General features: G+C 56.7%; 2 protein-coding genes across 2 annotated transcripts in view; one reads left to right on the plus strand and one right to left on the minus strand.

Annotated features, from left to right (window-relative positions):
• Positions 1-4,122, minus strand: part of GSTP1 (glutathione S-transferase pi 1) — an 8,082-nt gene extending 3,960 nt beyond the window's left edge. The window contains exon 1 of the mRNA XM_042781510.1: positions 4,071-4,122. Coding sequence (XP_042637444.1) covers positions 4,071-4,122 — 52 coding nt within the window. The remainder of the gene's footprint in view (positions 1-4,070) is intronic.
• A 3,786-nt stretch (positions 4,123-7,908) lies between these two features.
• Positions 7,909-12,658, plus strand: CABP2 (calcium binding protein 2). Its single transcript, XM_007944686.1, has 6 exons — positions 7,909-8,073; positions 10,214-10,244; positions 11,144-11,278; positions 11,761-11,870; positions 11,982-12,129; positions 12,633-12,658. The coding sequence occupies exons 1-6, from the start codon at positions 7,909-7,911 to the stop codon at positions 12,656-12,658; spliced, it is 615 nt and encodes a 204-aa protein (XP_007942877.1).
• Positions 12,659-12,886: the final 228 nt, after the last annotated feature.

The following is a 12,886-nucleotide window of genomic DNA, read 5'->3' on the forward strand; positions in this document are numbered from 1 at the left end:
TCCCGTCCCGACCCAGTTCCAACCCCACTCACTGTCCGGCGTGAAGTGCAAGGGTGACAGGAAGTAGGGAGCAGCCGGAGGCTTGTATTAATTGCTCTGCTCCGCCCCCTCCTCTCCCCGCCCACCCCAAGAATGCGGCAGGGCAGGGGCGGGGCCTGGGGGTCTGGGTGAGTGGGGACAAGGTGCAGGGACGGAACCAGCCTTCAGGCAGTAACTTTCCAAGAGGCACCCACACTTAGCATCACACAGCGACCCACTCCACCCCCAAACACACAGGGCCAGAACCGGTACCTGCTGCCAGCTGGGTCCCCAGCACTGGCACACAGTAGGTGCTCAACAAACGTCTGTGGAATGAATGAATGAATACCACGTCAATAAAAAGGTATCTCCATTAACACACCATCCCTCCGTGGTGACAACCGCAGCAAACAGGATTGCATCGAAGACTTTGCACATACTACAGCACTAAGACTAGAGACGGAAGACTCATTAAACATGCGATAAGCTGACGACACAGCTTTGCTTGCTGAAAGTGAGGATGACTTGGAGCACTTACTGATGAAGATTAAAGACGACAGTCTGCAGTATGAATTACACCTCAATATAAAGAAAACACAAATCTTCACAAATGGTCAATAAACAGCCTCACGGTGGATGGAGAAAAGATTGAAATTGTCAAGGATTTTGTGTTACTTGGTTCCACAATCAACACCAATGGAAGCAGCAGTCAAGACATCAGACGACGAATTGCATTGGGCAAACCTGCTTGTGGTGGTTAAGTTTGTGTGTCAAGTTGGCTGGGCCTGGTTGAGTGGCTGGGCAGCTGGATGGAGTATTCCCCATGATGAGACTGGTAATCAGCTCCATGGTGGAATCTTCTGTGAGCAGCTAAGTAGCTGCCTTAGGGATGTGGTCAGCTTCTTGTATATAAGGAGAAGCCTTGGGGAACGGTCTCTAGCCTATGGCACGCTTGAGCCCTGCATGTAGCTGTGTCATTGTTCAGCAGCCTGCCATGCCCTGCCAACCTTAGGACTTTCAATGGACTTGAATTCGTGGTCTGCTGTGTGGTTTGGTAACATTGGGACTGTGCCTTTTTACTTGTCAACCTTGGGCTTGGCAGCCTCAGCAGACAGCAGCTGTCTGAGTGAACAGATGCCTCTAGCTCCAGTGGGCCGGGAGCAGGAGGCAGAGCTGGATTCCAAGGTTGAGGGGCTTTCACCCAGCCCCTAGAGCCTGGCACTCTGAACTTGGACTTAAAACCTCCTAAACTGTAAGAGAATGAACTCCTGTTTGTTCAAGCATCCCCTTTGCAGTATATTCTTGTCAGAGCGGCACTAGGAACCAGAACACCGCTGCACAAGACCTCTTTCAAGTGCTGAAGAGCAAAGGTGTCTCGTTGAAGACTAGGGTGCGCCTGACACAAGCCATGGGATTTTCAGTCGCCTCTTATGCATGTGAGAGCTGGACAATGGATAAGGAAGACCAAAGAAGAGTTGATACTTTTGAGCTGTGGTGCTGGAGAAGAATGCTAAGAGTACCATGGACTGCTAAAAGGACTAACAGATCTGTCCTGGAAGAAGTACAGCCGGAATGCTTCTTGGAAGCGAGAACGGCCAGACTTCGTCTCACCTTTGGTCACGTTGTCAGAAGGAACCACTCTCTGGAGAAGGATGTCATGCTCGGTAAAGTAGAGGGTCAACGAAGAAGGCAAAGGCCCTCAGCGAGATGGACTGACACAGTGGCTGCAACGCTGGGCTCAGGTCTGGCAAGGACCCTGAGGCTGGCACGGGACCAGGCGTGTTTCTTTCTGCTGCACATACGGTCACTATGAATCGGAGACGACTCGACGGCACCTAACGATAACAGCAAGACTAGAGACTGCTCTGATCCTCATTTTACAGATGAACACACCAAAGCACAGAGAGGTTAAGTGACTTGCCTGAGGTCACACAGCTAGTCAGCAGGAGAGCCAGGTCCACTGGGCTGCAGGGGCCTCACTTTTCACCCTACTTCCTTCCTCTGCATGGCTGTAGTCTACAAACCGTACAAACCGTTTCTTTGACAGACTCGGGGCATGCCACACCCTCCAAATGCTGGCTGAGGAAATGGGTGGATGGGAAGATGGACAGACGGGAATCGGCCGGGCCTCCTGGACCCAAGAGGGCTGTGTCCTTCCAGCAGGCTTGCCTGGAACCCACAGCCCATTCTCCTCCCGACTGTTGCCTCCCTCAGGGGCTCTCAGTGGTCCTCCCTGGGAACTTGGGCCTGATTTCTCTGTCACTAGGAGCTCTGGTAGAGCAATGGTTAAAGCACACAGCTGCTAACCAAAAGGTCAGTGGTTTGAACCCACCAGCTGTTCCACAGGTGAAAGATGAGGCAGTCTGCTTCCATAAAGATTTCCAAAAAAAAACGAACTCACTGCCATCGAGTCGATTTGACTCATAGCCACCCATCACTGGGTTTCGGAGGCAGTACCTCTACGGAAGTAGATTGCCCAATCTGCTTTCTGAGCAGTGGCTGGTGAGTTTGAACCGCCAACCTTCTGGTTAGCAGTCAAAATGCCTTTGGCACTAAACCCTGTGGCAGTTCTACTCTGTCCTCTAGGGGCTATAAGGGGCTTGATGGTGGTGGGTTTGCTTTTTGGTTTTAGGAGAGAGGAAAGCATCCTTCCCAGGAACAAAACTACCAAAGCCTGGGGACCAAACCCGGTGAAAGCTGGGGCCCCCTCTGCAGCAGGGGCTCAGAGGGGCCAGTTTCCCCTCCGCTGTACTGGGGCCTGTTTGAGCCCAGAGCTGCCTGGGGCCAGAGCTGACCCCCCCACCCCCGAGCTGGATTACCCATCATCCCTGACTCACAGCTGAAGAACATCTGCCCAGCACTTAGCAGCTTACAAAGAGCTCTCATGCAGATGGTCTCATCCCTGTAATGACTCTGAGGGGCCGCCGTCCTTGTTCCCATTACATAGATGCAGACGCCAAGGCTCAGAGCTGGGATTCAGACCCACTTGGAGCCCTGGCTCTAGCCTGGAGCACCACCGCCCCTCCCTTTGCATAGAGGCACCACCGACCTGGGCCATCCTCAGCCACCCTGCACGGAGCCCATGGGCAAGCTGTCCCCCAGGATGGCGTAGCTGCGAGGTACTGTTCCCGGCTGCTCCACTCCAGCCAGACCAGCTGTGTGGCCACCCTCCTCTGGGACCCAGAGCGATGCTTTCCCAGCCCAACAGGTCAGGCAGTCCCTCTGTCCATCAGCAACCTCCAGTCCTGGTGCCCACTGAACCTGTGTGTGGTGCTTTATTGAAACAGAACTCACAAACCATAAACTTCACCTGTAGAAAGTATACACCTCGGTGGTTTTTAGTATCTTCACAGGTTGTTCACCCATCACCACTAATCTCACTCTCATCACCCCAAAGCACACCCCATATGCATTAGCGGTGTCTCGATTTCCTCTTCTCCCTGGCCCCTGACAACCACTCATCTGCTCTCTGCCTCTACAGATTTCTCTACTCCAGACTTTTCCTATAAGTGGAATCAAACAGTATGTGGCCTTTGGTGACAGTGTATTCAAAGTCCATCCATGTTGTAGACATAACAGATCTTCACGTCTCTTTATGGCTCAATCATATGCCATTGTGTAGATATACCGCTCTCCCATTCATCAACTGGTGGCATTTGGGTAGTTTCCACTTTTTGGCTACTATGAGTGATGCTGGGAGCTTTGGTGGTATAGTGGCTAAGGCATTTGACTGTTAACCAGAAGGCTGACGGTTCAAACCCACCAGCCACTCCTCAGAAGGAAGATGGGGCAATCTACTTCCATAGTGATACTGCCTCAGAAACCCAAGGAGGGGCCGCTATGAGTCGGGTCCGACTCCACGGCACATAACAACAACAACATGAATGATGCTGTTTTGAATATTTGTGAACAAGCATTCATGTGGATATACGCTTTTACTTCTCTTGGGTAGACACCTAGGGGAGGCGTTGTTGGGTCACATGATAACACTGTGCTTAGCTTTCTGAGAAACTGCCCATTTCTAAAGTCGTTGCACCACCGTACATGCTCACCAACAATGGATGAAGGTTCCAACTTCCCTGCATCCTCACAAATACCTGTCATGGTCTGTCTGTTTCATTTTGGCCATCCTATTGGGTGTGAAAAGGAGCTCTGGTGGCACAGTGCCTAAGGCATTTGACTGCTAACCAGAAGTTTGACGGTTCAAACCCATCAGCCACTCCATGGAAGGAAGACTGGGCAATCTACTTCCGTAGAGATTTACCGCGTCAGAAACTCAATGGGGGGTCGCTATGAGTCAGAATCGACTCAATGGCAATGAGCTTGTTTTTCCAATTTTTTTATTAGGTGTGAAATGGTATCTCATTGGGGTTCTGTGCCTGGTGCTTACCAGTGCCAACTGCTGGATTCAGCTTGTAGAAAACACAGTGAAGAAGAAGCCACGATCTTTGCCATCTGAGGAGTCACAGTTCAGAGATGGAGAGAGACAGACACAGTCCTTCATTTATGCATTCATTAGTGCATATCAGATAATGCTCCATCCATCCATCTATTCATCTATTCACCCACGTACCCAGTCATCCATCCAGCAACCATTCAACCATAAGCCCATCAAGCCACAGGTCTAGCCATCAATCCATCTAACCCTCCAACTGCCCATCTATCCTCTCAATCATCCATCTGTCTGTCAATTCATCTATCCATCTACCTGTGCATCCACCCATCCACTCATCCATCCATTCATTTACTCATCCATCCATCCATTCACTCATCCATCCATCCATCTCTTCAACCATCTATCTATCTAGTCATCCAATCACCCACCCATCTATCTGTACAATCGTCCATCCAACCAACCATTAAATATTTAACCACCAGCCCATCAAATCATCTACCCGTCCTTCCACCCAGTCAGCCACCCACCTCTTCATTCAACCATCCACTTGTCTATCTCTCCATGCAACTTCCCATCTATCCACCCAACTATGCATTTACATATCTACCCATTCATCCTTCCATTCGTCTATCCATTCATTTACTCAACCATCCATTCTTCTGACCACCAACCATTCAAACACCAGCCCATCAAATTATCCACCCACCCATCCATCCACCCATCTGTCTGCCCATCGGTCACCACTGATCCATCCACCCTGGACACTGGACTGGGACCCCAGCTTGGTTGAGTCAGGCTGGGCCACTAAGCCAAGTACTGTAGGACGCTTCCCATTGAGCACAAACCAGGAGGGCTTTCCAAGCAGCCTCTCCTCTCCACCTAGACACAAGCCTTTGCTCCCTAGATGAAAACTCTTCCATCCACTGTGTCCTGACCAGTCATAGCCCCCACTACTTTAGACTGTACTTTGCAACACACTTTTCCCTTCACTTCCCACCTCCCTGGATGGCTGTTTGGACATGGAAGCCCTCTTCACAGGTGCAGCCACCATTTTTTCAGCCCTTCTTATGTGCCAGGAACCTGCTAGGTCTTTTATCATTTAATCCTCACAATGGCACCATGAAGTAGATACTAGGTCAATTCTCATTTTCCAGATGAAGAAACTGAGGTTCAGAGAGATGAAAAATACAGCCTAGGGTCACACGGCAAGTGCATGGTGGAATCCAGGCCAACAGACCCTTTCTCCTTGCAGAAAGTGGGGAGAATCGCCAGCTATGGGGGAACGTCATGGGGTGCTGCCTGGGGAGCAGGGCACTTCTGGCCTCCAGGAGATGTGACCCAGGGTGCAGAAGAGCTCAAGGGCCTGCTGAAGACAGCCTCCAAACTGCAACGAGCCCTCTCCTCCCCTGGCCACCTGACCAGCGTCTCTTCAACACTGGCCTTCCCACAGACCCTTAAGCCCACCTTGGGGGGCGTGTGGAGGCTGTGCCCTTGGCCCGAGGCCCCACCCTTCCCTTCAGTTGCTAACTGCCATCATCCTTCCCCAGTCCCCATCACAGGGAGGTCCCATTCTCCTTCTTCTTGTCACACCTGATGCATTTACCCATCTGCTGTTAACTCTGGATTTGTGGAAACTGCATCTCCCACCAGGTGGAAACTTCCAGGAGCAGGGATGGTTCCCAGCACCGAGGAAGGCTCCTAGCTGATTCTCAGCAGATGCAGGCTGAACATTCAGACCCTCAGAACATTTCTCCCGCTTTTTGCTACCTATACCCCCTCCAAAGGAGCTGGAGCCTAAGGCATTTGACTGCTGACCAGAAGGCTGGCAGTTCAAAACCACCAGCCACTCCGTGGAAGGAAGATGAGTCTACTTCATAAAGATTTACCACCTTGGAAACACAACAGGGGTTGCTATGAGTCAGAATCGACAATGGCAATGGGTTTGGTTTGGTTTATACCCTCTCCAAGGAGCCTTGGTGGCACAACGGTTAAGCTCTCGACAGCTAACCAAAAGGTTGGTGGTTTTTACCCACCTTGCAGCTCCACGGTCAAAAGACAGGGCAATGTGTTTCTGTAAAAAGCACAGCCTAGAAAACCCTGTGGGGCAGATCTACTCTGTCACAGGGGGCGCTATGGAGTCGGAATTTACTCGAAGGCACACAACAACAATACCCCCTCCAGACGCCAGCGAGTCCTCCTTCCCGCCGTCCTGAGGGAGGACCTCCACCCAACATGCACTGCCAGACCCTCCAAGCGCCCAATGACCCATGCCGGGAACCCAGCACCCCCCAGAGCCAGGGGTGGATGAAGCAGTCATGTGCGATGGCCAGAACGTTGCTGCACCTCCCACCTCCCCCATGAAGCCTCCCAGGGTTTTGCCTTCCAAGCGTTGGTGGCTGCCTGGTGGCCCTTTTCCTGGTTAGCTGTGCCTGGGAACGGGCCCTTCAGGACAGCCTCCAGAGACATCCGCAGACAGAATACATGAATGGGTGGCGTGTGGCCGAGAGAGGCTGGAGCCATCAGCTCAGATGGCAGGCGTCTGGCAGGATCTGATTCCCTGGGACAAAGGCCGGTGCAGGGGCAGGTGAATAAGTCATGAGGGGCCTGCAGTGGGGCCGCAGCAGGACAACTGACCTCATTCTGGAAGGTGAGGAGCAGGCGCCCTGCGGTAAGCGGTCTGTGCCGCAGAAGGGGCTCCTGAGAAGCAGGACCCCAGTGGGGGCACTGCAGGAGGTGGCAGGCAGCAAGAGGAGAGGTGCCCTGGGGCTCTGGGGGGAGGGCAAGGAGGAGGGTCGGGAACCACAAGGATGGTAGGTGGGTGGGGGAATAGGAGGAGCAAGGATGGGCAGACAGGTGGGAGAAAAAGCCCCAAGGCGGCAGAGAGAGGGGCATGAGGTGGGTCAGAGACCCCCAGAGACACTGCCGGACAGAGGCTGAGACAGAAGATAGCTGAGGGCACCGGGCACGGAGAGGGACCACAGTAAACAGACAGGAAGCCAGGGCGTAAGACAGACACAGAGACCGCCATGGAGCAGGGGTGCACAGAGGCCCAGAGCAGAAAGGAGTGTGGTGGGAAGAGCTAGAGAAGGAGAAAGGGAGGCCACAAACCCGCGAGACAGAGGCAGAAGGACTGGGGGGGCCGGAGGCTAATGTCCCAGGTGGGAGGGCAGGGGGCCAGGAGTCTGCAAGGATGGTCAGGGGTCCCCTAGGTGTGGAGTAAGCCCCACTGGGGTGGGACATGGCAGCCACATGGGATAAGAACAAGGAATTTGGGGAGGGACTGGCCAGGCTGGGGCAGTGAGGACTAGGAAGGACTTGGGACTTTGGGGGGATGGGTCCCTATGGGCCCACGGAGGGGGAGCAGGGAGGAGACCAGCAGGGAGTCTCAGGGACCATCCCCTCAGCTGCCCGCTGCGCCATCCTCCCACAGGGTACACGAGGCCAGATTGGGGCAGTGGCCCTCCGCCAGCAGGAGGCGCCAAGTCCTCACCCCCATGGCCCTGCCGCAGGGCCTGGCTGATGGCAGCCTCCCCACCGGGGATCCCAGCCCCTCAGTGGGCATTCCAGGGCCCAGCCGCGCCCCGGACAGCCCAGAGGTCAACAGGCGGCACACCCTCCTCCGGGAGCTTGAGGCCCAGGTGCAGGCGGCCTACGGGCAGGTAAAGGGGCCCAAGGTGGCTGTCCTCAACTGCAGGGCCCTGGGGGAACAGTGGGGACCCCACACACCCGCTGGGGACCCAGCCAGGGAGGGGGTCCCAGGACATATGTGGATGGAGAGGCCAGTCAGCCAGTCAGCAGAGATGGGGGCAGCCACATCCCCACCTCTGTCCTCACTGAGCCCTGTCACCAACCGCAGCACCCAGAGTCAGCTTCCTCCATATCCCCTCCGAGCACAGGTGAGAGGGGGCAGGAGGCTAGTCAGGCAGGAGTGCCAAGGGCAAACAGCCTAGGGAGGGCCCCTGGGGTAGGGAGCCTAGGGCAGAGCCAGGGTGCTGGTGGGGAGAGGGCGGGGCTTCTGGGCTGGGCCAAACGGGCCAGGCGGTGGGAGGAGGGTCGGCGGTGTCCCTGGGGTGTTCCAAGCACCCGGTACCATCACTCCACGGGTTGAGATGCCCCAGCCCTCCCAGCACACAAGCATCTGGCTGCCTCCTCCAGGACCCTGGCCTTGCATCTGGAAACGTTAAAGCTCTCCTGATTGGGAGAAACTGGGAGGAAAGGCGGTGGGGTGAGAAGGAAGCTGGAGAGGGGGTACCCGGGAGAACCCCAGGAGTGAGTGTGGGGAGACTGTGCCTTCCCGGGGGCCTCAGGCCCCAAGTAGCCCCCCTCACCAGCAGAGATACTCAGAGATTATCCCGGATTAGGGCCCAAGCCCCTGCCCAGGGCCCGCCTGCTGCCCACCCGCCCCCAGTCTTCCCCACAAAACCCTGGAAAATCTCCCGCAGTCCTCCAGGCTGTCAGGGGGAGAGGCTGGGGGGCCGAGGGAGCTGCCCGAGGCCAGCCCAGGACTCCCGGCCTGGCGTGGTACGGGGACCCATGGGAAACTGTGCCAAGCGCCCCAGGCACCAAGGGCTTAAGGTAGGAGGCCTTGAGGGAGAGGCCAGGGCCAGGAGGCTGGCTGGACCCCGGAAGGGGTCTGGGGGTGGGCAGAGGCTCTGTGTGAGGGCGGTGCTGGTTGGGGGAGGGGCATAGCCACAGGATGAAGGGGTATTGTCCACCAGAAGCCCCTGGACTCTGACCCACCTTGGTTGTGGCTCCCAGAGGCCACTGGGCTTGCCCTGCCCCGCCCGCCGGCCACTGCCAGCTCGCCAGGCTCCCAGCTGCCCATCCAGCTGCCCCCACCCTCCTGCAGAACCCTGTTCTCTGTGAACCAGTCTGGGCCGCGGGAACACAGAACCTCGGCTCAAGGCCTCTTTCTGCACTTAGCTTGATGGTGACCTTGGTTGAGTGCTTCGCCTTTCCTGGGCCTCGGTTTGCCCAATTGAACAGCTCGGGGTGGATCCTTCCAGCCTAAAGTGTTGTGGTTGAGGGGCCCCCAAGCCCCGTGCACCCCGCACCATCCGAGGCAGGAGAGCTTGAGAGTGGGGCAGGCCGTGGAGCTCATGGCCGGCTTTGCTGCAGGACATCGGGCAGCGGCCCTGCTGTCCCCCAGAGGGCTCCTGCCCCAGCCCCAGCCCCGAGGACCAGAGGGGCCCTGGGCCAGGGGTCCAGGGCTACTCAGTGTTCAGCAGTCTGATGGGGCCTGCCTGCATCTTCCTACGGCCCAGCATCGCTGCCACTCAGTTCGTATGTACGGCCACCACTGGCCTGCCCTTCCTTGCACTGGGGCAGAGGACCAAGTGAGAACTTCACAGCTCCAGGGTGTCGGGGAGGCAGAGAGGTGGAGAGCGGGAACTCCAGAAACAGAAATAAGATTAAACGTGGGGAGACCTAAGGAGAAAGAGGTCCAGAGGAATGTCCCAGAGGGCCACCGAGGGATGTGTCAGGGCCCCCAGGACAGAGAGAACAGGAGAGACACACAGTGACATTGAGGCCGACGCGGCCAAGCCTGAGGTTCTACCCAACCTCCAGGCCCACTTCCGCCAAAGGCAGTGCTCAGAGTGGTGGGCTGCAGGGTGGCACTGGGGAGAGGCCAGGCTTGTGGCAGAGGCGGGGGACCTAGCCCACCAGGCCAGTCCGCAGAGACAGACACAGGCTCTGGGGTGGAAATGGTGTGGGGGGAAGTGGGGGGCCCCGAGGACAAGAAGGAAGGGGTGCGGGTGTCGTGCTCCAGGGAACCACTAACCTTCTGTGCCCCCTCAGGACCGGGAGCTGCGGCCAGAGGAAATTGAAGGTAAAGGTTCCGGGAAAGAACGTTGCCAGGGGGCTGGGCACAGGGTGGGGGGACGCCCGGGGTAGGTGGGCACAGGGTGGGGGGCATCGAGGTGGGGGCAGAACCGGGAGCAAGAAGGAGGCCGCAGGGACCCAGAAAGGAGATGGGGCCAAGACTGAGTAGTTCTTGGCCTCGTTCCCTGGTTGGTCATGGGGCCCTTTCATATGTGTCCATTCAGCTAACCTCTCTGTGCACCTGCTGTGTCCTGGCCCTGTGCTGAACCCGGGCAGACACGGCAGACAGACACAGCCCTGTCCTCATAAGCCAGCTTCACTCACTGTCAAGTCAACTCATAGCGACCCCTCCTTGGGTTTCCAAGGTGGTATCTCTACGGAAGTAGACTGCCCGGCCCAGTCTTCCTTCCAAGGAGTGGCTGGTGGGTTTGAACCGCCAGCCTTCTGGTTAGCAGTCAAATGCCTTAGGTACTATGCCACCAGAGCTCCCTAAGTCAGCTTAGAGTACAGAAAACAATTACCAAGGGCGTGAAGTAACTGGGGCAAATGGACCAAGGGGCTGGAGGGGAGTAACTGGGAGGGCAGCTTCCTGGAGTGGGAGACTAAGGACCAAGGAGGCAGGAGAAGGTTCTACAACGTGGAGGGTTCATTTCTCTCTCCTTTCTTCATTCACTAGTGAACCCCCAGTGCCTAAAGCAGAGCTTGGCACAAAGTAGACCCCCCCTAAATATTTGCTGAAAGAATGGATAGAACGAACAGCACACATGCAAAGGCCCTGAGGCACCAAGGAGACAATGATGTGCAGACGGAGGGAGTGATGGGACCAAGAAGAGAAGGGCGGGCTGGTCCAGGCCGCCAGGGTGGGGGGGTGACATGGGGAAGGACTAACCCCGTCCTGTCCGGCAGAGCTGCAGGTGGCCTTCCAGGAGTTCGACACTGACCGGGACGGCTACATCGGCTACCGGGAGCTGGGCGCCTGCATGCGCACACTGGGCTACATGCCCACAGAGATGGAGCTCATTGAGATCTCACAGCAAATCAGTACGTGCCTCCGCCCCGCCCCACCTCCCAGTGCCAGGCCCGCCCAGGAGGGCCCCCTGGACCCCAGGGCAATCTCTCCCTCCGGGGAAGTGTCACCTCCTCCAGGAGATGGGTGAGAACCATCATCCCCAATGTACACGCGAGAAAACTGAGGTTCTGAAAGGTTGAGTGATTTGCCTAAGATCACACAGCAGGAAACTACTGAGGCCAGGATTTGAACTCAGTCCCATCTCTTCAGGAAACTTACTAAACAATGAGGAAAGTCCCAGGAAGTTTCAAGGGAGTGCTTTTTCCCGTCACCTTTCACCAGATCTGTGCCTTGCTTCACGGTGATTGCCATCAGGAAAAAACAGCCAGCCTGCAGGGTGCAGGGGAAGAGGGGCCCAGTTAGTGCAGTGGGGGGAGAGGGTCCCGGGCCAGAGGGAGAGGGTCTAGGAGGGCCCGGGGCCGGGCACTCGGGTCTCTGATGCGTGCATCCCCAGGTGGCGGGAAGGTGGACTTTGACGACTTCCTGGAGCTCATGGGCCCCAAGCTGCTGGCGGAGACAGCGGACATGATCGGCGTCAGGGAGCTGCGCGACGCCTTCCGGGAGGTGCAGCTGCTGGGGCCGGAGGGCGGCGGGGACGCGTGTCTGCTGTGGCTGGGGGTTGAGTGCATGACTGATGCCTCCGGCGAGCCGACACGGCGCCCCCCACCGGTACAGTTCGACACCAACAGGGACGGCCGCATCAGCGTGGGCGAGCTCCGCGCGGCGCTCAAGGTCCTGCTAGGCGAGCGTCTCAGCCAGCGCGAGGTGGACGAAATGCTGCACGACATGGACCTCAACGGCGACGGCCTGGTGGACTTCGAAGGTACCGCGCCCGAAGGGAACTCACTGAGCGCTCCCGTGTCCTCAACCGGCTCATCAGCACAAGAACCCAGGGGCGAGCAACCACTACGCCACTATTCAGAAGAAGAAACTCAGTTCTCAGGGACGTTTAGGCACTTGGCTAAGGTCACACAACAAAAGGGAATGGATGAAGCCAAGGTTTGAATCTGGGCACCTGATGCAGAACCCAAGCCTTTCTCTACGCGGCATGCCCATAAAAGGGAAGCGAGGACAAGAGGGTCATATGATGGCAAGGAAAGGGAGGCCATAGTCCTGCACGCCTCCAGGAGGCCCCAGTTACTCCCCTGCTCCCCAGCTTGCTAGCCGTTGCAAACCCACCTCTTCCTGACCCTGAGGCATATTCCCTAACAGACCCTGGGGGCTTCCTCTCCTGACAGCACCCCCTCCCACCCAAGGCCGTCAGACTGGCCTTGCCCTAACAGGGGCCCAGAGAGCAGACCCCAAACCTTGGCTTTGTCCTGGCAGAATTTGTACGGATGATGTCCCGTTGAGCCTGGACAGAAGCTGGCAGCGGCAGACAGGACTGAAGGAATACAGCTTCTGGAGCCCCAAGGCCTGCGGCTTGGACCTTCCTCCCCCCCCCCCACCTGTGTGCAATGCCTCTACCTGCCTCTTCCCCCCACGCCCTCCACCAGAGTCTCCCATCCTCCCATCCCCCCATATCTGTTTCTCTGAAATAAAGTGTCTTCAAACCTGGGGAGGTGGCCTTTATCTCTCAC

This window comes from Orycteropus afer, unplaced genomic scaffold (genome assembly GCF_000298275.1).
Source record: "Orycteropus afer afer isolate SDZICR_OR568_19922 unplaced genomic scaffold, OryAfe1.0 scaffold00130, whole genome shotgun sequence".
NCBI lineage: Eukaryota > Metazoa > Chordata > Mammalia > Tubulidentata > Orycteropodidae > Orycteropus > Orycteropus afer.

Bases quoted from the DNA above. Each gene is read 5' to 3' on its own strand.
- CABP2 (XM_007944686.1), top strand. From the start codon at position 7,909: ATGGCCCTGCCGCAGGGCCTGGCTGATGGCAGCCTCCCCACCGGGGAT. The intron at 10,245-11,143 runs GTAAAGGTTCCG...CCTGTCCGGCAG, and splicing joins GCGGCCAGAGGAAATTGAAG to AGCTGCAGGTGGCCTTCCAG. The intron at 11,871-11,981 runs GTGCAGCTGCTG...CCACCGGTACAG, and splicing joins TGCGCGACGCCTTCCGGGAG to TTCGACACCAACAGGGACGG.